The 25,393-nt window shown below is 32.4% G+C and overlaps 1 protein-coding gene across 9 annotated transcripts in view; it reads left to right on the top strand.

Annotated features, from left to right (window-relative positions):
* Positions 1-25,393, top strand: part of PHF14 (PHD finger protein 14) — a 232,999-nt gene that overhangs the window by 149,746 nt on the left and 57,860 nt on the right. For 4 of the 9 annotated variants that reach the window (XR_013356837.1, XR_013356838.1, XM_077856746.1 and 1 more), the window contains exons 17-18: positions 4,687-4,716; positions 5,442-5,559. Coding sequence is in view for 5 of the 9 variants with exons in the window: in XM_077856746.1 (XP_077712872.1) it covers positions 4,687-4,716; positions 5,442-5,559 (148 nt within the window). In the remaining 4 variants the exon portion in view is untranslated. Of the gene's footprint in view, positions 1-4,686; positions 4,717-5,441; positions 5,560-25,393 lie in introns of those variants that run through there. The other 5 variants (XR_013356839.1, XR_013356841.1, XM_077856748.1 and 2 more) reach the window with 2 other exon arrangements.

Genomic DNA, 25,393 nt, shown 5'->3' with positions numbered 1-25,393 from the left:
ATTAGTTAATTATGAACAGGGAAATACAAAGTTATGTGGGGCTTGAGCACAGCAGGTTGTACTGCTGAAAAATTTCCAAGGGCATGAGCAGATGGAGATCAGTTTATTAAAGAACAAAGCAGACATGTTTCAGGTATGGAAATGTCTAGTCACTCTCTCATGCTGTGAGGAGGTACTTGACCTTAATTGTGTATTTTCATATGAATTCTTTTTATTTCATGTTTTATTTTTTTCCTTCTCTTTGAATCTTGTAATCTGGCTGCTACAGATGTAGCTAACTGAATTGGTGTCATTATTTAAGTTATCATTATATATGAATTTGAATCTCAATAATTATCCAGATACTTTTCTTCAGTTAATATACTTTCATGTGTAAAGGGTATTTTTGTCTTTCTTATCACACATTCATTCATTATTGCCTGTGATAAAAAATAGTGGTCTATAGGGGCATTAATGAAAATATATTGAAGATCTCCACCTTAGTCTTCTATTTGTAAAATAGGATATAAAGTAGATTTTCTAATTACTTTGTTTAGAAAATGGTCGTATAGGTAGTTTGCACTAAAATTGTAAAATAGAAGGAATAAAATATGTCTTTATTGATAATGAAATATTATTCTGATATTGGTAGAATGCAGAATTTTGTTCAAGCTTGTATTATTTTAAAAGTGATTTAACTCATGGGCCACAATCCAGCATTTTCTCTGTTAAAATGAGTAATTGAAATAATTGGGCACTATCCAATGAAAGAACCTATCACTACTGTTAATAGTTTTTTGTGGGTGTTTTAAGATGCTAGTGAGATTTTATTTAAGTAATGTTAATATTAAGGATCAATTCTTTTGATCTTTTTCATACAGAAGTTTTACATAAAAATAATGAAAAAGCAAGGAAACCCAGCCCATCAGTTCTCTCAATATTTAGTCCGTTTTCTTTTTGAGTGAACAGATGTAGTATATTTCTAGTCAGTATTTTACCCTATATAGACATAGATCTAAACAAAACGTTCTTTGACATAAAAAAAATAGCTGTGATTATGAGTTACCTTGATCTCAAAAAAATGTACATCCTTTTTCAAGTGTTATGAATTTCTCTTCCAAAGTTTAGTTTATCATTTGGTTATAAATTATATGCATAGTAGGTGCACTTAATTGTTTCAGTTAGTTTAAAGAGAGTTATTTAGTGTATTCTAATGAAATTATCAATTGGAAATTAAAAGGGTTAAAGAAATCCTTTGGAATACTGGCTTTTATCCTTTCTCTTGGCACAGGCAGAAATAAATCAGTTTCTTTTTACTTGTATTCCTATTCTCAGTAATCAGGTAAACCAAGAACAGCTTGTTGTATGGATATTAGGACGTGAACATAAGTCATTTTCTTCTTTGTCTATGGTGCTATACTTAACCATATACTAAGTAAGTATTTTAAATACATATAGAACTGTGTTTATTTGGTCACTGCATTTTGTCAAATCATTGTATAAAAGACCACATATATAGCTGCTTTATTGTTTACATCTGTATCCTTTATAAATATACCTAGGAAGTTGTACTTAGTAATAATCCAATTAAAGAATCAGGTTTCCTTTCATCTTATAAATGGGATTCATTTTATCTCTTTAAAATTGTAATTTAGAATGCCCTATATTATTTATGTGTACAATATTTATTAGATGTTTAAAGGATACTTCTTTAAGCATCCAGTTTGTATTTTATTTAAAAAAATTATAGTGTTTCTTTATAGGTTAGTAAATATTCTCTTTTAAATATTTTAAGATACTGCCTTTCTATTTAGTATATGTGCTGTTGATATATTATAATCTGCTTTTTTTTTACATAGACATTTTTGTTCTTTAATAAAATATATTGTGTTGTATACCATGCTTTTGTGGGTCAATGACTGCACTTGGAAAAGATTTTAAAACATTATATTCATTATTATTTTGATTAATTAAATATGTATACATTATGTGATGCAGTTATGTGTTTCTAGGTATATGTAAGAAATAGAAGAGAGACAATAAATAATAATTTGATCCATAACTACTTCAACTTTATTTCAGCTTTTAGGTAGCAGAATGATTGCAGATTTTCAATTTTTAATTGAAGAGTTTCTGATTTTCAAATTTTAGAAAAGATCTAAATTTGTAACATAGCTAGAATTTATTGGCTGACAAAATTTGCTGAAGTTTTCAGAGTGGTGTATATGTGAATGAAATAAGTAATACACTGTTTTTACCATCTACATTGTTTTTCGGTTATTAGGATTCTTAATGGTATCTCTTACATTTGTCTATGATATATTAATTCTTACAGATTCTGTTCAAGTTTACATGTATCATTCAGGGTATTTTTGTTACCAGCACATAAAGCTATGGATGTCCTCAATATTCTAATGTAGAAACAACTTTATTTTTTCCACATAGAAACAATTTTAGTCTTTTGTAGAAAGAGCTTTAATTTGCATATTTATTAACAGAGCTTTTGATTTGAAGATTGATTTGTCTCTCTTTGTGTTTTTTTTCTCTCCTGGATTTTGGCACTTCTAAAGTGTATTAACTACTCTTTTTTTGTTATTTAGTCTTGTAATTGCAGTTTTTATTTACTGGTGAGTGAGCTATAACTTGAGAGAATTCTCATATCACCCCCTAATTCTGACAAGCAAATTTTGCCTTTCCTCTGAGACCTATTATGAATACATTAGAGTTCCATACGGAGACTAAGTCATTCTAAAAGGTATTACTAATGAAGTAGTCAGTAAGGATTAGTTATTTCCAAATGGCATATACTTCAGCATTATCATCTAACAAATGTAGCATATAAAATCTTTTCCCTATGCATTTATTCTTGAGCTGGTAACTTGATTTTACAATAAATTGAGATCCAGTACAAACTGGAAATATATCAGTATAGCAAACTTGTTCTTAAATTTATTAGCTTGAAATACATAGATAGAGCAACAAGAATCATTTGCACAGATACAAGTGAAAAATAACAAAATTAATCTTTATATTCATCATGATGTTTGATGTATGTTATATACTATAAATCATAATTCCAAGTTATTTTGACAGAGTTTTAAAGTTAAATATGCAATAATTAGGTTGTAATTTGATATGAACTAGGAGAACATTAATGCCATAACTCTTCACCTCTCAAGAGCCCGAATTATTGGCAATCTGAACTCTAAGGAACATTGCCCCAAAACCTGAAGTGAAGCCAAAAAAAGACTATATTAGTTAACCAAAATTGAGTCCATGTACTTAACGCAGTAGAAGTTCTCATTTTCATATCTTTTATCTGTCTGTTTGCACAATTTTCCTAAGGTTAAAGATGTGTTTTCTAAATCCACAACTAATTATTATTAGGGAAATGCTTAGACAAATAAAGTCACAATATGAGAAAGCAGTAGCCAACACTTTTCAAGAAAGTGAGGACCCTGAAAACCTATAATATTTGAATATGAGAGTTCAAACAGAATAGCGGATGGATGGATAGTACTCCAAATCACTAAAGCCTGGCACGCTGTTATATATATGCATAGCAGCATGTGTTACTTGTATTCATGACCCAGAGATGACAAAATAAACTATACTTAATGTATTTTCTTGATGAAGCAAAAATGTGATTCTTTTTAATTTCCCATCAAAGATGATTGAAATACTAGTTTTCATGCTTGACAGAATATGCACTCAGCTATCTACAATCTCAACCTTCTCATAAATTCAGAAGTGCTCATGTTCTGAAGGTTCCTGTAACTATATGTAATGTAATTGAAGTTTTAACTATTGAAAGGTAAATAAGGTGAATTGACAAGAAAGAACATAAAATCGTGTGGGCTTGCCATTTAGTCTCTTTATGTTGCATTTGATATTAGCTATATATTATTTTTTCTTAATGACAGAACAACATATATTTGAATATTTTGACTGCTTCTAAATGTACTTTGGTTTATTTAAATAATTGGCATAGTAAACAAAGTGTTGTTATTCCTATTGGATTTTATGTTTCATGTAGCTGAATTATCATGGTAGACAGTTTTTTTTCAAGTCCCTGTCTTGAGTCTAAAAAATGGTTTTTGGAAAAGTACCTATGTTTATTTGGTTCTTAAGAAGAAAGTTATAGAGGAAGAAATGCATAAACTTATGACATACTGTGTTTTAACCTTCTTTATAACTTGCTAAGTTGCTAACTTTCTGAAACTCTTGATTTCCAAAATGAGTCTTTGGGCAATTGGATTTTGTAGCATGATTTGAGATTTTTTACATAAATGTAGATTTACAGTCACCTGTATTGTGATGGTTTTTGAAAATCAATTGTTTTTGTTTGTATGTGGTTTATAACAATAGTTCCTTCTCTCTTTTTTCTAATAAAGGTTACTGAGTAGTAATTTTGCATTTTATTCAAATAATATATGTATTATGAACTTTTTCCTTTTAGTTTCATAGTTGTAGATTTCTCAATGTTTTAAGGTATAAATCAGTAGGAGAAACCATATATAAAGAGAATCTGACAGATTGAAGAAAAATATTTAATTTAAACGAGCACAAAGAAAATAAGCATATAATCCTTTCTATAAGATGTATACATCTTTGTTATTTGTTGTTAAATGTTGGTCTTGTTATTCCAACTGATGCAAATTTTTTTTACATAACAATGAAATAATGCAGATCTTTCTTCATTGTCAGCAGGATGAGATTGTCTGAAACGAAGAATAGGTATGATAGTTTTCTTAGATTTTGTACATTGTAGGTGGCAAAGACATTATAAAAATATTTGTTAATAAGCTTTAAGGTGTCCTAGGAGGTACTTTGAAAAAACAAATGCACTGAGAGAAAGTGACAGGTAAATTTTTAGTATATTTATATTTGAGAAAATGATACTGAATTTTTAGGATGGTTTTTATTTGCTAGATTGTGTTAGCATGCTGTAAACATAGAAAGTATATTTACAATCTAACTTAATGTGGAAAAAGATGATAAGGTATAAATTGTATAGGATTGATTACAGCTTAAATTTTTTTAAGTAACCACAATGTACTAGATTGACTTCATAATCTAGAATTATGTGTATCTTATATTAAATGTTTTTAAACGAATGGGTAAATGATTAGTTCTTGGAGTTCAAAACTGAAATTGTTGTGCTTACTAGTTTTGAACACGTTTGGCTATACACATACATTCACTCATATGCTCTTAACATTTCTACTATCAAAGTATTCTTAATGATATTTACTTTGTTAATTTTGTTGTATTTTGTTTTTTCCTAAAACATTTATTTCAGGTTTAGATTATCTTTGTCATAGACATTAATTTAATAATTTTACAAACTAAGCATAGAATTGTGTTGAACTATGTAGTAGTTTGCCATTTGTCTTTGAAAAAGATAGGGTGTTTTTTTTTTTACATTATTTAGATAAACCATAAATCTGTTTACCCTGCAGGTGTGATGAATGCAGACTGTGCTACCATTTTGGCTGTTTGGATCCCCCTTTGAAAAAGTCTCCTAAACAAACTGGCTATGGTTGGATATGTCAGGAGTGCGATTCTTCATCTTCTAAGGTAAGGAGAAAAAAAGGTCCATAAGAGAAAGTTTTGCTTGATTTTGATAGCCATATCATACATCATCTTCCTAACTTTAAAGAGAATTAGCATTATGAATGACATTTTAGTTTAATGTACTTCAAGAATATTTTGCCATGGTGATTTTTATTGTCCTTAAAATAAGGGATAAACAGCTCTACTAAATTATTTATAAATTTCTTCTGAAGTATTTTAGCAGTTTTGCGTATTTTCTGTGTTACTGTAACTTATAAATAGTGCCAAAGAAGTCACCTGTGCTAATTTACCACACCTAGGGATGGCAGGGAAATTCTGCCTTGGGTCATAAGAAATTTGTTTTGACAAATGTATGGTAACATATATAAATGTGAATCAACAGAATCACCAATTAAATCCAGTTTTATTTTGTAGATGACTCATTAAGTATTTTGTAAATGTTTTATAAAATCTGTTCTTTGAGATCTAAGTGAAATAAATCAGAGAAAGACAAATACCGTGATTTCACTTAACGAAACAGAACATGAATATAGTAGGGAATCAAAAAGGTCTGTTCTTTGAAAAACTAGTTTTTATATTCCAAAATTTATTTTTAGTATTTATTTAGCTGAGTAAAAAGGATAATAAGGCTTAATATTTTATCCCCAAAAGTTAGTGAAATTATATCTTTTGAATAGCAATATTATAACCTTAAATTATGGTAACCTGCAGTTTAAAATTATTGTTTCTTTAAAGTGTGTGACTAGTTAGACTCCTGATACTTCGACTCATTTGACAAAAATATTGAATGTTTGAACTAAGACCTTCTGGTCAGCTGTAGGTTAATCAAATTGTTCTGCCTTAAAAAGACAATGGAAATCAGCTATTTATTGTAATATAAACATGAAGCCATCTTTCTAAAATGCTACTTAAATGCATCTGTCTGTCCTAGAGTTATTTAAAATTGATACTAAATTCCTTTCTGCTTGTGGAATCCTGTGTGTGTGTGTGTGTGTGGTATAGATAGCAGGGTTTTTTGGCCAAATTATTGCCTTTAGATTGAGTCTGATTTTGAATGTTCAAGAACCTCAATAATGGCCAAGGAGAAAGGTATGTAGATTGAGACTAATAATTCAGTAATGAATTATCCATTTTTAATTTGAGATCCTCCAAAGGATAGATATCCACTGTTTTCAGAACATACCAAATCATGAGTAACCCCAAAGGCACAATGGATGTCTGTATAAATGTTTGCAGTTTTATCTTTTAATAAAGTACAAACTCTAGTAAAAAGAAACCAAAACCAAAAAAAAGAAAAGAAGAAAAAAAAAACCAAAACTATATTTTTTAAGTTAAAATGATTTGTTCCAGGTTACCACAGAGGCCATCTGTAAAAATTTATTTATGAAAAACTGCATAAAACATTTGGTTATAAAAAAACTAAAGCATTTTTAAATAACTAACTTTATTAAGGATTTTACATATTTGTATAATTATTATTAAAATAGAATATACTATGTATTTTATTTAATAACCAAGCATTTTTGCCCAAATTTTAAACTATATGATATCAAGCATTATTTTCCAGGAATTTTATTACAATGCAGATTTAAGAGGGAGCATATTGAATAGCAAAAGTTTTACTGCATAATTTAAAAAATGCTTTACAGAAATTATATTTTATTTTTTATTTTTTTTAGAAATTATATTTTAAAAATAAAATAGTGATTGTACTATAGATTTTAGAGAGTTGTCTTATGGGACTCTTTGTGATATGATTTTTATAATACATTTTTTGGGGGGAGTTTCCTTCTACCCTCAACAAGCAAATTAGGAAAGCATTTTTTGGGCAGCCCCAGTGGCTCAGCAGTTTGGTGCCGCCTTCGGCCTGGGGTGTGATCCTGGAGACCCAGGATCTAGTCCCACGACAGGCTCCCTGCATGGAGCCTGCTTCTCCCTCTGCCTGTGTCTCTGCCTCTCTCTCTCTCTCTTTCTCTCTCAATGTGTGTCTGTCATGAATAAATAAAATCTTTTTTTTTTTAAAAAAGGAAAGCATCTTTAAAGGATTTATTGCCCTTTATAAGTACACCTTTTTTGCATACATTCTCTTGAAAAGGTTCTGTACTGTGTAAATGTGTAGCACTGTATTCAGTGCCTAAAGAATGGCTTTACGGTATATAGTAATTTAGTGAATTAATCCTGAAAATGAAAGTGAGCCTGTTTTGTTTTCAGGATAGCAGTATATCTTACATTTTATAATGCCCTAGGATGCCAGTAGCCATTGAGAAGGATAAGATATTTTTATTTTTGTTTTTCCTTCTTTATGAGACTGTAGGTCTTTGGACTCTGATGGTAATCCATTAGGAAGGCACATTGTTAGAAAACTTACATTGTATTTCCTGTGTTCTCACCTCTTATTGAATACTAGATATAAACAAACAACATGGTCAAAATTTCATCCAATATGGTATCTAATCTTTGGAATGTCACAGCATTTTACTGTAAGTTTTATAGCAGTGACGTGGATTTGTATTTTTTATCCTACTAACATGACTATTGTATACTGAAACTTTTTTTCTAATAAATAATATTTAATATAATAGATTGGAAACATAATTTATTCCTGAGAATATTTGTGTTGCATCCATTGTTTTGTTCACTTTGGAAAACTTCATTCTTGACTAGCAGGTAGTAGATTTCTGTTTGCATTTTCCTTTGAAAGACGTTTGCCAATCTGGGTCCCAACAAGAAAGCATGGATAGATAACATCATGCTTTATAATTCAGTGAATTGCTGCAGAAGCTGTTTCAAATTAAGAAATCAGTATACTATTAACATCTGAGTCAAAATTAGTATAGTCTTCAGGCCTAAGAGAAACCCCACAATGGAAGTTAATATACTTTGCTTGTCCTTTATTTTCCTCTGTTAGATTTGGTGAAGTGTTATTTGTTAGATAATACTTGGGTATGTTTGCCATGTTCATATATTTTAATGATATGAAAAGTAAGATAGAACTAGTTATTGCCAGGAGAAAGGAAGTGATTAAGTTGCTAATAAATTTAGGTGCAGGGAAGTGAATGTATAAAATTGTGATAGCCATAAAATATATATCCAACTTCCCTTTTCTGTGGTAGTCAGGATTATTAAGTCTAAGAAGTCTTAACTTTTATTATGCAAATTCAATTCCCAAATAAATTGTTTTGCTTAGAATTTTAGATAAATACAAGAGGAAGGCATATAGCTGAACATGTGTTTGAAAATACATTGCACTTTAAATATTATTATGAAAATTAAATTCCCAAATAAATTGTTTTGCTTAGAATTTTAGATAAATACAAGAGGAAGGCATATAGCTGAACATGTGTTTGAAAATACATTGCACTTTAAATATTAGTTTAACTGTTATCATTGTCTCCAAATTTTGTGTAGCAAGCAGAGGAAAGTAAAATATTGCCACATATATTCTCAGTAGCATAATATATTTATATATGTTTTTGTTTTTCAAGTAATAGGTTTACTGCTGTGGGCTTTATGAGGGTGAAAATCTTCTGTCACAAATCCTGCTTTTTACTTTTATGGAAATTCCACTAAAGTAGAAGATTCATCATATCATAATCCATAATTTTAAGTTTTAAACATGATAAAATATACCTAAGTGTAGTTTTAATATTGATTTAATAATAATATACCTAAAAGTAAGATAATTTTTTAAAATTGAGAAATAATTTGCATATAACATTAGTCTGGGGTATGATAACATCACCATTCAATATTTGTATATAGAATGACTTTTTATTCTACCTAAATCCATGAAGTATGGCTTAGGACTTTCTCTGCCTTATCAACTCATTATAAACCTAGTTAGTTCACTCTAGTTTTCATGGAAAATGACTGCATGGATACAGTCCATGCATATCATGGATACATGGATATACATACATGTACTTGTGCATACATGGAAACACAGATTTATACACATACAGACATATGGAAACACACATGCCTAAAACTTACCTTCTCCCCTAAGCTATGCTTCAAAGACATTTGACTAAGGCAGCAACTCTTCAGTCAATATATTATGTTTATGTTCAGTTAGTTCATTGCTACCCATCACCATGCATTAGTGTTTTTTTGTTTTTTTTTTTTTCTGGTCTTTACTATGTTAATAGTATTGTTAATGAATGCTACATGCCTGGAAAAGTAATGCATTTTATTCTTAATCCTCCTCTCCACCTATCCCTTATTTTTTTCTTCCCTCTATTCCATCTGTTCACCCAAGCCAAATACCTGGTCCTTTTTTAAGTCTTCCCAATCCTTGTGCCATACAGAAAATCACTTCCTAAGTCCTGTAAAAAGTTATCTTCCTTAAATATTTCTCCAATGTACTCTTAGTCTCTCCTTACTTTCATGACCTTGCCACTTTTAAAGATTACAGGGCAGTTATTTTGTAGAATATCTCACTTTGCATTTTTAATCTTTTCTTATAGATTCATTTTATGCATCTGTGATAAAATGCCACAGATGCAATGCAGTATGCATTCTCTCAGATGACACATGATTTCAGTGTGGACCACATATGGTGACAATAACTTTAATCATTTGACAAGTTTTCTGCAAGTCTTCTCCATTCTCCTCACCTTTCTAATTAATTAATTTGTGGGGAAGAACCTTGAGACTATGCAAATATCCTATTCTTCATCAAACTTTGATTTTCTGTTTTATTCAGTGGATTATATTGGTTATTACCATTTGTTTTGATATTCAGATCGTCCCAGATTTGGCTTCTGACACTTCACCCTGGCATGTATGATCTTTTGACATGATCCCAGCATCTTTAACTAATTCCTTACTAACGATGTTCCAGGGTCAACTATACTTTCCTTTTCCCTATTCTTGGAACCAGCCATTTCTTCTAGAAGCTCCAGTTCCTTTCAGTGGAGAATGATATTTAGACACCACAGTGTAGGTACTAGATGTGCTCATTGTTGCTGCACTGTTCCTTCTGGGTCTTCACAGTAGAGTCAAGGATTAGATGTATGTAGGTATACATACACATTTGCATCTATATTTCTGTCTTTATAAACATTGGAAACCATTCCAGTTTTCTCCCTTTCTGTATTGTAACTCCCTAACAGAAAACTGGCTCCTATTCTTCTTCTTCTTCTTCTTCTTCTTCTTCTTCTTCTTCTTTCTTCTTTCTTCTTTCTTCTTTCTTCTTTCTTCTTTCTTCTTTCTTCTTTCTTCTTTCTTCTTTCTTTTCCTTTCTCCTTTCTCCTTTCTTCTTTCTTTTCTTCTTTCTTCTTCTTTCTTCCTTCTTCCTTCTTCTTTCTTCTTTCTTCTTCTTCTTTCTTCTTCTTTTCTTCTTCTTCTTTTCTTCTTCTTTTCTTCTTCTTTCTTCTTCTTCTTCTTTCTTCTTCTTTCTTCTTCCTTCTTCCTTATTCCTTCTTATTCCTTCTTCCTTCTTTTTCTTCTTCTTCCTTCTTTCTTCTTCTTCTTCTTCTTCTTCTTCTTCTTCTTCTTCTTCCTCTTCTTCCTCTTCCTCCTCTTCTTCTTCTTTTCTTCTTTTTCTTCTTCTTTCTTCTTATTCTTTTTTTTTAAGATTTTATTTATTCAAAAGAGGGAGGGCACAGAGGGAGCTGACATAGGGCTTGATCTTACGACCCTGATACATGACCTGAACTGAAACCAAGAGTTGGATGCTTAAGCAAAGTGCCCCCCCTTATTAAATATTCTTATATGATTAGTCCCCTGATACAAAACTAATCTCTGTCACTGTCCACCCCCACCCCACTTGGAGACCTATTTTGCTTACTCTGTAGTCTCATTAGAGTTTTTAGACTGGATAGCTCAGGAGGAAGTGAGAGAGGGAAAGAGGGTGGAGATTTGTATCTTTTACAAGCTTCCTGAATTATTTTAATGAGCAGTCAAGAATAAGAACCTCTGTTTTATGTACTTTACGAATTCCTCAGTTTTAAGACTTTAAAAATTAATTTTCAGAACTTTAAAATAAATATACACAATGCCTATAACCCAAGTGAAATGTCAACAGACTACTTTAAAATTATGTTGTATACTTACATATAATATACAAGGTGGACTAAAGAATTTTTTTTTTTAAATATAGGGCACAGTTCACTATTCAGTCTCTTCCTAGAGTCTATTTGATACAGATTTCAACAACTTCTGTCTGCCAAAACTTCCAAAATGAAGATAATTTATTTTGACATGGTTAAATGAACCTGCATATTTTTTAAAGTGCTTCATCCAAGTCATATATATTTACAAATGCCAGTGAGAATTTAAATGTATATCACATATTTTACAGTGACTATGCCAGTTTTAGCTTAGATGTATGTAGGTATACATACACATTTGCATCTATATTTCTGCCTTTATAAACATTGGAAACCATTCCAGTTTTCTCCCTTTCTGTATTTGTAACTCCCTGACAGAAAACTGGCTCCTATTATTCTTTTTTTTTTTTCTTTAAGTTTTTATTTATTTGAAAGAGGGAGCTCAGAGTGGCAGCTGACACAGGGCTTGATCTTATGATCTTTAGCTTGATTTTAGCTTTTCATCCTTATTTAAGCCCTGTTCAGTGAAAAGCTGTAGAGTATACATGACAGGTATCCAGACTACTACAGGATGAACTCTCTTAGCATGAAGACCTCCATTTGGTTCATTCTTATTTGCTCTGTCTAGTATATACTCTTATTTTTTAAGATTTTATTTATTTATTCATGAGAGACACAGAGAGGCTCCTGCCTGGAGCCCAGTGTGTGACTCAATCCCAGTACCCCAGGATCACACCCTGAGCCAAAGGCAGATGCTCAACCACTGAGTCACCTAGGTGTCCCCTAGTTTACTACTCTTTTTGAGCAGTAATTAGTTGAATTCATATGCACAGAAATGTCATCTAAATCCCTATGTAAGATTTTCTGGAACTACAAACGAAATACATGCCTGCTGAGGCAAGTGGTACTTTTTGATAATCATTTGTATTAGAAATCCCTGGATAGGGAAAGTAGGATTTTTTTTTTAACCTTTATTTCCTAATTTTCTGCACTAGGCAACTAGAATTCTAAAACTGATATACCTGAGTAAAAACTACATATATAAATATTTATTTTCAAATAAAACATTGTGAATTTTGCCCCTTTAAGAATTGAACAAAATAGTCTCTTCAAGGAGTATCTTGCCGTAATACATTAAACAAGCACATTTAATTAAACCTGGTATTATGGAAATTGAATGTCTGAATTTTTTATATGATAAAAATTTATGAAAAATATAAAATTAAGGGGTGCCTGGTTGGCTCAGTTGGTGGAACATGTGACTCTTCATCTCAGGAGTGTGAGTTAGACCCCCATGTTGGGTATAGAGATTACTTAAAATCCTTAATAAAAAATAATAAAAAATAAAATTGTAATGAATTATACTTTAAAGCTCTTTTAAATTTGAAGTATATAATTGACCCATAAGAAAAAGGATTTTTAAAATATTTTAACTTCATTTGACCTCTGGGATTTTATCTGACATTAGGTTAAATTTTAAGTTTCTAGATTTAGCATGGTTGGCCAAGAAGTCATTTTCAAGTAAAAATTGTACCACTTAATTATCTTAATTTGGTATTCTTCTAGCATTTATGTAACAAGCATTAAAGCTTACAACAGTGTGCTTAGCAAGTTTTACTGAGTTTTGATTTAGCTTTTTCTGATACAGTTATGTAAAAGTCTGCAGAAAAGTTGTTTATACACTATCTTACAGTAGAATACCATAGATCAAACTGTGGCAGTTTGTAGACTTAGTAAAAATCTGAGAATTAAAACTGGCATGGTTATCCTTGATGATAGCTATAGTTATATATTTAAACTTTAGATTTCCTCTTTGTTAGTATATGGAATAAAGCCCACAGTCTTCCAGTTGATCTTCTACTTAATATCTAGATTAAGTCCAGGCAATTGCCAGATACCTCTAGCATTTCCTGTGGTAGGCAAAATTGTTTGTATAAATGTCTTATTTAAGCTTAGTTTCTGAGTGTTGTAATTTGAGACTAGTAACAATGATTTGTGAATTCAATAAGAAGTAATAGTCATTAACAATTCCACTAATTATAGTTGGTACTGTGCTTTTTTTTTTTAGAGTGTATTTTTTTAAAACTAAGCATTTATGTACTGAAATGAACTTATTATTTGTCATTATTGCTTGCTCAGAGGTTCTTTACTTGATTGTCCTAGACATTTTCTGAAACCTGTTCCAGGCACTATTTTTATCAGGTAACAATTTTGAGCTAAACAAGGGACTGTTTATGGTTATCTTTACAATAGAACTGGACTCTTTACTGATCTGTTTAGTTCTGTAACTTAAGGTAATTTTCATGGGGATTATATGATACATGTTAAGCATATTGGTATACTTTGTTATGTCATGGTTAGGTATTCCTTAAGAATTTTTCTGCAAATTTGGTTTCTATCCTCCAGGTAAAGTTTGTCAGTGTTTATGACATACATTTGTATATATTTCAACACCATATCCACAGAAAGAAAATGAGTAGAACCTCTAATATTAGACAAAATTTTTTTATGTTAATAATTTGAAAAATTGAAAAACTAAATCACTATTTAAGTTATGCTTACTACAAACTGGAAAAACTAAGCTATTTAGACGGCATGTGGGCCTTTGCATAACATGCTGTGGATACCATATGTGATAAGAAACCAACTCATAACTGAGAGATCTTAATCAAAGTACAGTAGGGTGCCATACATGGGCAAGCCTTTCAGAACTCACCAACTTTATACTATTCTTTAGTTTTTAAATAATTTTTAAAATATATATACTTATATTATGTTGGTGGAAAAAGCCACCTACTAAAAATCTGGTAGTTAGACTGAAGGATTTTCATTACAGATTTTAAAAAGTTAAGAGGGATCCCTGGGTGGCGCAGCGGTTTAGCGCCTGCCTTTGGCCCAGGGTGTGATCCTGGAGACCCGGGATTGAATCCCACGTCAGGCTCCCGGTGCATGGAGCCTGCTTCTCCCTCTGCCTATGTCTCTGCCTCTCTCTCTCTCTGTGTGTGTGACTATCATAAATAAATAAAAAAAAATTAAAAAAAAATAAAAAGTTAATAAGAATATTTTTACCTATTAACCCAGCATTATTAAATTTGTATTGTATAATATATTAATATAAGAATTCAGAAGGAGGGTAGAATACATTAATTATGTAAACTTGTTATTCCAGTATTTGTATGTAATAGGAGGGTGAGAGACCTTGTTTGTTGTAAAGAGATGGTCCTAGTTGAAATAGGCTAGCTCAATCTCAGAGTTGTGGAACTAACCTAAATAATAGGAAAAGCTTAACTCCAGGCTTCAAAAAACAGAGTGAAATTTCATATGTTCTATATTGCAGATAGCTTATTCCTTCTAATAAACATTTATTTTAACTATGTCATCATTGTGTGGAATTATTTATTGGTTAAAAAATTATCCTTCTAACCTATACATTGTGGTTTCAGAAGTACTGTTTATCTACAACTAAGACTTCTAAGCTAAGAAAATTCAAAGAATGAACTCTGAAAGTTAATGGAATTGAGTTCTGAAATCAAACATATTTAAGTCTTCTAATCTTGATGTTCTGATAGAATCCTTATCAAGATTGATAAAATATTGTGGATTAGGGGGCTGGGACATAGCCGAAGTGTGTTACACCATGTTACATGCATTTTAACATTTTTTGACATTTCTGAAATTAGGGTGTGTGTCTGTAAGCAGTTTGTATTTTTAAGTCATAACACTTTTTTTTTCTTCATAAATTTAATGGCAATTTTTTGAGTTTCTTATAATATGAGGCATTGTTGAGTAAAAAACAATAAAATACAGAGAAAGTCAAAGTATGTAATGCAGTGTAGAATAAAGAGCTTTATGAGCTTTGAAAAGAAACGGAATGGGTCCAGATATTAACTTTATGATGCTTGTGACCTTTAGCAAGTTGCTTCAGTTCAGTGAGCTTCGGGTTGCTTATTTGTGAAAGGTTTAATGGCAATACTTGGACTAATAGAGATACTCAGTAAATGATATCTCTTCTTATTCTTAAAAATACACAATCATTTTAGTTACAGAGAGAAAAGTTCAGAGCTAGTGCTAATGTTCTGCTTTTCAAATGTAAGAAATGTTTTGAAAGCTAATCTAAAGAGCAATTTTTTTTGTCTTCATGTACCAAGAAAAAATCTTTTCTTGCCTCTTTCAGAGTATTACGCTAAACAGAATAACATCTCTAACATTTCCATTCACAAAAAAGCCCATTTGTTCTAATTTCTTTCTAGAGTTACTGTCATATTTAAACTGGTTCTACCAACTATTGAATAATAATAATAAAAAAAGACGTAACTGGTATGGGCATAAAAAGAAACCTGCCCTTAGCTAAAGACAGATTTTGTTAATGGGTGAAGAAATACTCAAGAAATTCCCCATAGACTGGAGGGGTATTATTGTCAAAGTCATGAAAACTATAAACCTGAAACTGAAATGAAATTAGAAAGTAAATAAAATGAAATTAAAAATTAACAGGGGATCCCTGGGTGGCGCAGCGGTTTGGCGCCTGCCGTTGTCTCAAGGCGCAATCCTGGAGACCTGGGATCGAATCCCACATCGGGCTCCCGGTGCATGGAGCCTGCTTCTCCCTCTGCCTGTGTCTCTGCCTCTCTCTCTCTCCTCTCTCTCTCTCTGTGACTATCATAAATAAATAAAAATTAAAAAAAATTAACAAACCATTGAAGACAGGTGTAAGATAATTTATGAGTCTATTTTGTCAAAGTATATACAGTTTTCGATAATAAAAGATTTTCATTAATCCTAATGAATGCCCTATAGAGAACAGGCATATATCAGCAGCACATGCTTTTACCATTTAAATAATTGAAAACTCCTATGGATGAAAATGTGGAAGGTTCTGGACTAGACTTTCACACTCCTTATAAAATCTGGAAGGGATCCCTGGGTGGCGCAGCGGTTTGGCGCCTGCCTTTGGCCCAGGGCGCGATCCTGGAGACCCGGGATCGAATCCCACGTCAGGCTCCCGGGGCATGGAGCCTGCTTCTCCCTCTGCCTGTGTCTCTGCCTTTCTCTCTCTCTCTGTGACTATCATAAATAAATAAAAATTTATAAAAAAAAAAAAATCTGGAAATTAAGGTTATTAACTTTTAGGGCATACTGTGTAAACATATTTAGAATTTCATAACATGTGCCTTCAATATGTCTTTTTTTAAAGATTTTATTTATTTGAGAGAGAGAGAGTGCATGGACATGTGTGAGGAGGGGCAGAGGTAGAGGGGGAAGGAGAATCTCAAGCAGACTCTGCCCTGAGCATGGAGCATGGTGTGGTACTTGATTGCACAACCTTGAGACTATGACCTGAGCAAAATCAGAAGTCAAGCTCTTAACCAACTAAGTCACCCAAGTGCCCCTCAATATATCTTATGGCATTTATGCCATGTGAAAGCCTCATTCTTAAGTAAGGAAATTTATACTCATTCTCAGATGCTACTAATGTTTTTTGAAAAAGTAGATTTCAACATGTGCTTTACATATATGACTTAAAGGATAGAGATTTATAAATTCTTCAAAGCCCTATCTTTACACCCCACATTTCTTCCCCTCTCTGCCACCCACTCCCCTGATTTCCAGTGGAAAACTTTAAGCATATAAATTTCTCTGTTACCTTCATGTTACCTTAAAAAATAGCTCTATCTGGGAATATCAGATATATAGCTTTTAACTTATTTTCCATTGATAGAATGCTAAGTAAGACTGTGGTCCACAGTATCTTCCTATGGCCCCAGCTTAGTCCATTCCTGCTACATATTGAATTAAGAGCTTCAGTTCTTATTTGACAGCATCCCAGAACTACCTGTAACTAACTTTAATAGGTTAAGTGAACATCACTTTATTCCTTCATGTGCTTTGTCAAAAAAATTTTTTAGTCTTCTGATTTACATCATAACTTGACATTTTTATCACTTGTCAATCCACATAGGCAAAATGCCAGTGATTTTTCCCCAAAGCCTACAAACCACCTGCACCAGGATCTTCTAAAGTACTATTAAATATGCAGTTTGGAAGGCCCCATACAGACCCACTAAATCAGTATTTCTGGAATAGTGCTCAAGAATCCGCATTTTTATAAGCACCACAAGTGATCTTTAAAGCTTAAGAACCACTGCCTTTGACCCTAATTTCTTTTAAATTCCCACATAGTTTGGTCTCTACTTCAAATACTCATTATACGTACAGACTTTACTGTTCTATAAATGGACTTTTAGCCCCCCAGGCAGGTTCAAAGTAGATTTATGATACCTGATTCAGGTTCAGTACAGTAACATTCCTGGATTAATATACCATATTCCCTTTCTTATTTCTGAGTTCTGGAATTGCTCAGCCATATCTTAAGGATCTTCTCTGAGCTATAAATTTAGTTTGCCCCCATGCAGAATCTTCCTTAGTTACTTTGCTTCATCTTTTTTTCTACTTCTTTGCAGCAGCTGATACTGGTGGTAACTTTCCCCTTTTTACAAACTGTCCCTTGCCTTTCAGTGAACTTACTTTGTCCTGGTTTGCTCCCTTCTTAGCAGACCATATATATCTTTGGTCTTTTGATAGGCTTCTTTGGCTTCTCTTGCAGTTGACAGCATCCATACTTAAAGCTACAGGAAAACTTGGGATTTAGGATTTAATGATCCATCTAGTTTTTCTGAGTTAATGTTCATCAAGAGAGACTTTCTGTCTTTTAAAAAATTAATCCTTTAAAAAAATAAAATACTATCTTTTGCCTAATAATTAAGATATAATTTGGTGATAAATCCACCAAATTTTAGTTGGCTTTGCACTGTCTAGTAGTCTACTGAGGAAAACCTAAAAATTTTTATAGTAGCAACTTCTAAATAAGGAGGGAGGAGCAAGTGAGTTTTGGGTGAAGACAAAATGGTGTAATCACTTGGAATGCAGAGTAAGTTCTGGTGATCTAATGAACAGCATGTTCATAATAGTTAATAATACTGTATTGCATACTTGAAAGTTGCTGACAAAGTATTGATCTTAAAGTATTCTCATCACAAAAAAAGAGATGGTAATTATGTGACATGATGGATGTGTTAACACAATGGTGGTAATCATTTTGCAGTATATGTGTATTAGATCAACATGTTGCACACCTTAAAACTTCCACAGTGTTATATGTCAATTAATCTCAGTAAATTTGGTGAAAAAAACTAAAAAAATTACCACAAAGTTTAAGTAGTAATTTATCTAAGTAGGAGAATACTTCTCAATTTGATCTCCAAGTGAAATATTGTTCTGGACATATGATTAAATATGCTGTAAATGAGGTGTCAGACTTTGAGTTTTGTTTAACTTTAGCACTAGAGAGTAATAATTCAAAATAGCAGTTTTTAATATAGTTTACATCCTTTATATAAAATCTTGCTTTAAAAAATCATATTCTTGTGTTTTTCTCTTAATTTTTTTCTTTTCTCTGACTCAGCTTTTCTGGAGAAAATTGGAATCAGAAAAGAAATTACATACATTGTGTTTTTGTAACAATTTCTTGTAAATATAATACATGGTCATTATAGAATATTAGGAAAAATTTTAAAAATATAAAGAAAAATATTTAAAATTACCTGCAGGGGCACCTGGGTGGCATAGTCTGTTAAACCTCTGCCTTTGGTTCAGGTCATGATCTCAGGGTCTGGCGATTGAGCCCTGCATTGGGGTCCCTACTTAGTGGGAGGAGTCTGCTTCGCTCTTTCCTTCTGCCCCTCCCCTCAACTCGTGCCTGCACTTTCTCTTTCTCTCAAATAAACAAAATCTTTAAAATTACCTGCAATTATAGTGCCTATAGGCATTACATTTATGCTCATGTTTCAGTAGTATATCCTACAACAACCTATTCTTTAAAAATTTCAATCATATTATACATTTTTAATTTTTTAAAATGTATCTGTGTATGTGACCATTTTCCATGATGTTAGATACTTTTTTTCTAACCAGATTTGGTTTTTTTATAAGATTTCATTTATTTATTCATTAGAGACACAGAGAGAGAAGGGCAGAGACATAGGCAGAGGGAGAAGCAGGCTTCTCACAGGAAGCCTGATGAGGAACTCGATCCGGGACCCCAGGATCACACCTTGAGCTGAAGGCAGATTCTCAACCACTGAGCCACCCGGGCATCCCAAACCAGATTTTTCTTTAAACCAGATTTTTAAGTACTGTACATTTCTTTGCACAAATACAGTCTTGGTGTAACTTCTGGGTCAGAAAAATGAACATCATTAAAATAGAGTAGAATTTTAGAAATAATAATAGCAGTTAACATTTATTGAGTAACTCTGTGCCTAGCATTGTTTAAGCACTTAAAACATAATCTCAGGCTCCTGGGTAGCTCAGTCAGTTAAGCATCTGCCTTCTGTTCAGGTTATGATCCCTGAGTCCTGGGATCAAGTCCTGCATTGGCCTTTCTGTTCATCGGGGAGTCTGCTTCTCCCTCTGACCCTCCTACCCTTGTGCTCACTCGCTCTCACTCACTCTCAAATAAATAAATAAAACCTTTTAAAAAAAAAAAAAAGCCCTTTATAATCTCTTAATCCTTACCACAGTTTTGAAGGTAGTTAACTTTTTATTTCCTTTGTGTGTGGGGAAAAAAGTGAGGTTCAGAGAAGAATTACACACCTAAGTGGTATAAGAGTGATTCAAACTTAGCTCTGCCTGATTCAGGAGCCTGTGTTTTAGAAACTTGCTTTCATATATTGAAATAGGTATTTTCTATTCTTTCTTGCATAAGATATTCAAGTTAGATTTTGTCCTAGCCACTTCAGATTTTCATAATGTAGAAACTCATAATTTTGTATTATAAACAAACACTGCTGGTATTAGGAAAAGGAAAAAATACCTTTACTGTTATGTGGGATCTGTTTTGGTGTTTCTAACGAATAGAGGAATGAATAAAACCTAGAGGTAATTCTTAAAACAAATAAATTAAAGATGGTCCTATTGTAAGGTGTAGAAGATAGACCATAACTTCTCAAGGCCCTGAGTCAAATATTTTCCCTCAGTCAAATATTCTATCTTAATGTTTGTCATTAATTGTGAAGTTTGAAAACTGCACCATGAAAAGAAACTAAAAGCAGCCACTTTTAGTTTCTTTGCAAAGATGGTTTAAGAATATTCTGATTTGTGCAATGTCAGCCACTTTGTGTACAAATGGGAAGATTTTATATATATTTTTTAATACTAGCTTTCTTTTGCAGAAAAAATTCCTCTTACTCAAAAATAATACTTTATAAGTGGATCAAATACTAATTAAAATGCAATTTAGATTCATTTGGATTAATTCTTTTGTTGATTTTTTTTTGTCAGAGTGCATGAAATCATCACCCAACCTATAATTTAAGTTAAAACCTGTCTCCCCATCGTTGGCAGATAAAGCATCCACATGTGCACGGTGTTGTTCTGCTATATTTCCCCAGTGACCCAGCACAGATATCTATGTTCTCTTATGATCTCAGGCTTCCACAAGTTTTTTTTAGCTTTAATATATTGGTTTCTTTTTTTTCCTCTGAACTGTATTCATATGTTGAATTTAAACTCTGGCCACCTAAGATGCAATTTATTTTAATGTTTTCTTTGAAGGTTTCTTAAAGGTTTATGCTGTAGTGTTATATCTTCATTGAAGTTAAGTTGGTTTTTTGTTAAATGTACCTTCAATAATGGCTACAAATGATTATCTGGTTCGCTGGCTTGAAAACTCTTTAAAGTATGCATATAGAGGTTACATTTTTTAAGAATCACTTTGAAAAGTTCAGGCTGCATCAGTGCATTTTTATCACTTCACTTTTGTGTTCCTGAGGGACTGTGCTATATTCTCGACTTTCAAAGACATTACATTATAGTACAGTATAAATTCTATTTCTAGAATCACATTTCTAGATTTAGATTAGCAGATATTTGTAGATCCGTTTCCAAAGTACAAATAGGTAGCTCAAAGCAAGTCATGAATTTATATTTTAGCATTATTTCCTTATTTTAATGCAGCAGTTTCAACATATATCCCACAACAACAAAATTCCTTACTTAATAATTCAACATAAAATGTATTCTAGTATCCAGTCATTAAGTTTACTTATCACGTAGTTATTTTTCTGTGTTTTAAGTCATTTTAGAATTCTGAATGAAACATATTTTCAGAAAACACTTTCCGCTTTTACAAGAAGGTGAACTGCTGTATAATTCAGACACTTGTCTACCTTTTCCCTGTGACATTTAGTGACAATGTGGAAGCTTTAACTTGTTTGCAGTATAATGACTGTATTAAGTAAGTACTATCTTATTCTCCATTTATTTTTGAGTGCTCCCAAGTCTACTACTCATGAATCTAATTTTTGCAGTGAGGTAAACTTTCTTTCTTTATGATTTAGCTGTTCCATAATCACCCAGTTTTTTCCTTTCCTAGGTTTTTTACCATCCTCATTTTCCCCTAAGATGTAATGAATACTCTGTGTATTTGTAGTCCTCTATCCATAAAAACCTCTTTAATAGGGTCAAATATAGTTAGTTGCTTTTTAAATTAATATTATTATTGTTTACTCACCATAGCAATTTGGAAAAAAAAATCCTGCAGTCTGAAATTGACACCTTTTAAATAAAAACTATTCAAATTAATTTTAAATAAAAAGAGTATTAAAGACCATAGAAATGGTCTTATCTGTTCTCCATATTAATGCTTTAAGGACTATCCAGATTTTTTGTAAAATACTAGTGTTGGGCAGCCAGGGTGGCTCAGCGGTTTGGTGCCGCCTTTAGTCTAGGGCGTGATCCTGAAGACCTGGGATGGAGTCCCATGTTGGGCTCCCTGCATGGAGCCTGCTTCTCCCTCTGCCTGTGTCTCTGTCTCTCTCTCTCTGTGTGTGTCTCTCATGAATAAATACATAAAATCTTTTTAAAAAATACTAGTCTTTAATTTTTATTCAGTTATAAATATGAATTTAAGACAAGATACAAACAGAAAGCAACTTAATTCTTTTCAGTGCCTTTAAAACAAGCTGTGTTGGATCTTTTCTTCAGTGATTCTAGGATGTATTTCATGGCTCTTCTAGTCTCCTTAAGGTATTAATCCTCTTTTTTTTTTTTTTAATACATAAAATCCAATCTAGTTTCGTGTCAAGGGTTCATTCTCTCAACCAATTCAAAGCTTCTCCTCTCCCCACCTCAGGCCTGCTTCAAACTGGAAAATCTATAGTTTGATGGGGGCCATACTGGACTTTGATTCTTTTTCCTGCTTTCTTTTGTGGGTTTTTGGTGATCTCTCATTGTTAAGGCTTGCCTACCTGCAGTTCCTTTGATGTGAGAGAAAGATGGATGCCTTCCCCTGTGCATTACTTACAACTCATTTTTTAGAACTTAGACTCCCTTTTGTCTCTTCTTTGCTTGGCGTCACCTCATTCCTACTAGGCTGTCCTCTTTGGCTAACTCCTTTTTTAGATAACCAGAATCTTGCTGTCTTTCATATCTCATTATTATTCCTGAGATAAGCACATACACTCACACTTCTGCCCTGAAAGCTCAGAAAAGGAGTCATTCCATCTGTGGCCCTGATTTTTTATTTCTCCACTGCTCCACCCTACAGCTAGACAGACATGCATCACCGTAGTCTCTGTGACCCTCAAACTCCTCAGGGCAAACTCTGAGTACCTTTCAGAAAATCCTTCTCATATAGGGACTCCCTTTAAACTTCCTCTTCTAAAGAAATCCTTGCTCTCTTGTCTCACCTTTGCTGTCTTCTGGTTTCTTTGATGAGTTTCCAGACCAATTTTTATGTGTGTGAGCCTTTGAAGTAAATATTTTCTGAAATATTTTATCAGTGCATATCTTTACAAAAATGAAATTTTAGACTGTTTATGATGAAGAAAATTCAACCCACCTCATGAATACTTTAATGTATGTCAAATGAATGCCCTGTCACTATGACTCAAATCATGATCTTTTTCTTAGTTTTTCTACTTCTTCAAATATGTTCTCATATAGTTTCTCAACTTTTCAAGACCCCTAGACCCTCATCTTCCTTCTGATTTTATCCTTCTCCCTTTATTACACTATTTTTTGGCATTTAATATTACACTTAAAACAAAATAAAGCATTGGAGCCCTCCATTATGATTCCCCTGCTTTCCTGGATCCATTGTGCTATTTCATCTTAACTGGTTTTTTTCTGGCCAGAAATAACTAGAGGAATTTATGGATTTAGGTTCATTTGTGAGCTCCTTATCAAATTTCTTATAGCAGCTATGTCAAATCTATGCCACATATCTCAGGTCTTAGTTTTATTTCTAGCACTCTCATTTTTCAAGATGACTCTTAACATGTCTCTTAACATCATTCCCATATCGCTATTGTATCTCCTCTCAACCCTAGAAATAATCCTTCATATTTTTCCTAATTCAACTTTTGTTACTTTCCTTACCTCAGTCTCTTATTTCCTGTCTCCAAAGGAAAGAAAAATGTTGTTTACTTTTGTTCTTTATTTCCCAAATCACCTTTCTTTTCAGAATCTAGGTTTCTGTTCTCATTAAGCCATTCTACAAACTTCCAAATCAGTCTTTTTGAAAGATGATTTTTCACATCCTTCCCGATTAGAAAACTCCAGGAAGGAGTTCTTCATTGTCCATACTGTAGCACAGACCATCAGGGTTTTATCCCTGACTTCCAAGGCCATCTGTTGATCTGTGTCCATACTATACTCCAGATGGATCTCTCTGTCTCCTTTTCTCTCCCTCTTCCCTTCCTCCTTCACTCTGCTCTCTTTTACAAATATAAGGGTATTTTTAAAATTAATGGTTCAGCTTAAGTTCCAGTTTTTCTATAATCTTTAGGACTAGACTGAATTTCTCTTTAATTTCTTTGCTAGACTGTTCATTTACCATTTAGTAGATGTTTCTTCGCATTTTTATTCATCTTTTTATGTCTAGGTTCTAGGTTCTTTTTACTAGCTAGATTACAAATGGGTATGGCAGAGAATATTTCTTTCATACTTTTCTTTAGACAAGGAGTCTCAATGTTACATATAATTTTTTCTGAGATAGATTCTAAATTGCTTCTAATAGTTCTTCACTGCTATTATTTCCTATTAGTTATTAAAATATTTTTTAAAGTTTTATTTTGCTGAATGGCAGTAGAAATAGTACAGGTTCTACTTTTTGCCATAGATGCTCAAGGCTATTTGTTGAAACAACAAATGATGTCTAAAACATAAATTTCTGCCAGCCATGACCCATATATGCATAAAAGACCTAGGGTAAAAGACATAAGAAAATACCTGTTCAGCAAGTTTAAAATAATATCTTTTCTTAGAATAGTTTCTATTCCTGTCTAGTTCACTCAGCATTTCTGTTAACATTTATGAGTACCTGCTGATTAGAGTAGATTTCTTTGGAATAGAAATGCAGTTTTAAATTAAAAAGAAATTGTTTCCTCCAGAATGGAGAAGACTGGGGTTGTCTAAGATGGTAAAACTAATCTGAAAGAAAATGTTTATTTCATATTTTTATATATAAATTGAGAAGGAATATTTATATAGGTATTATCTTTCTTTTGATGATCCTACTAATACATCTGCAACAGTAACCTCATTTTATTGAATAAAAACCTGTAGCATATTCAAAAGATATGCTATACACTGTACTAGGTGCTTGATATATATAATCAGACATTGGCCACCCGGGTGGCTCAGTTGGTTACATGTCTGCTGTCTGCCTTTGGCTCAGGTTGTAATCTGAGTGTCTTGGATCTAGCTCCATGTTAGGCTCCCCG

This window comes from Canis aureus, chromosome 18 (genome assembly GCF_053574225.1).
Source record: "Canis aureus isolate CA01 chromosome 18, VMU_Caureus_v.1.0, whole genome shotgun sequence".
Taxonomy (NCBI): domain Eukaryota; kingdom Metazoa; phylum Chordata; class Mammalia; order Carnivora; family Canidae; genus Canis; species Canis aureus.
This window is presented reverse-complemented; position numbering and strand designations above follow the sequence as displayed.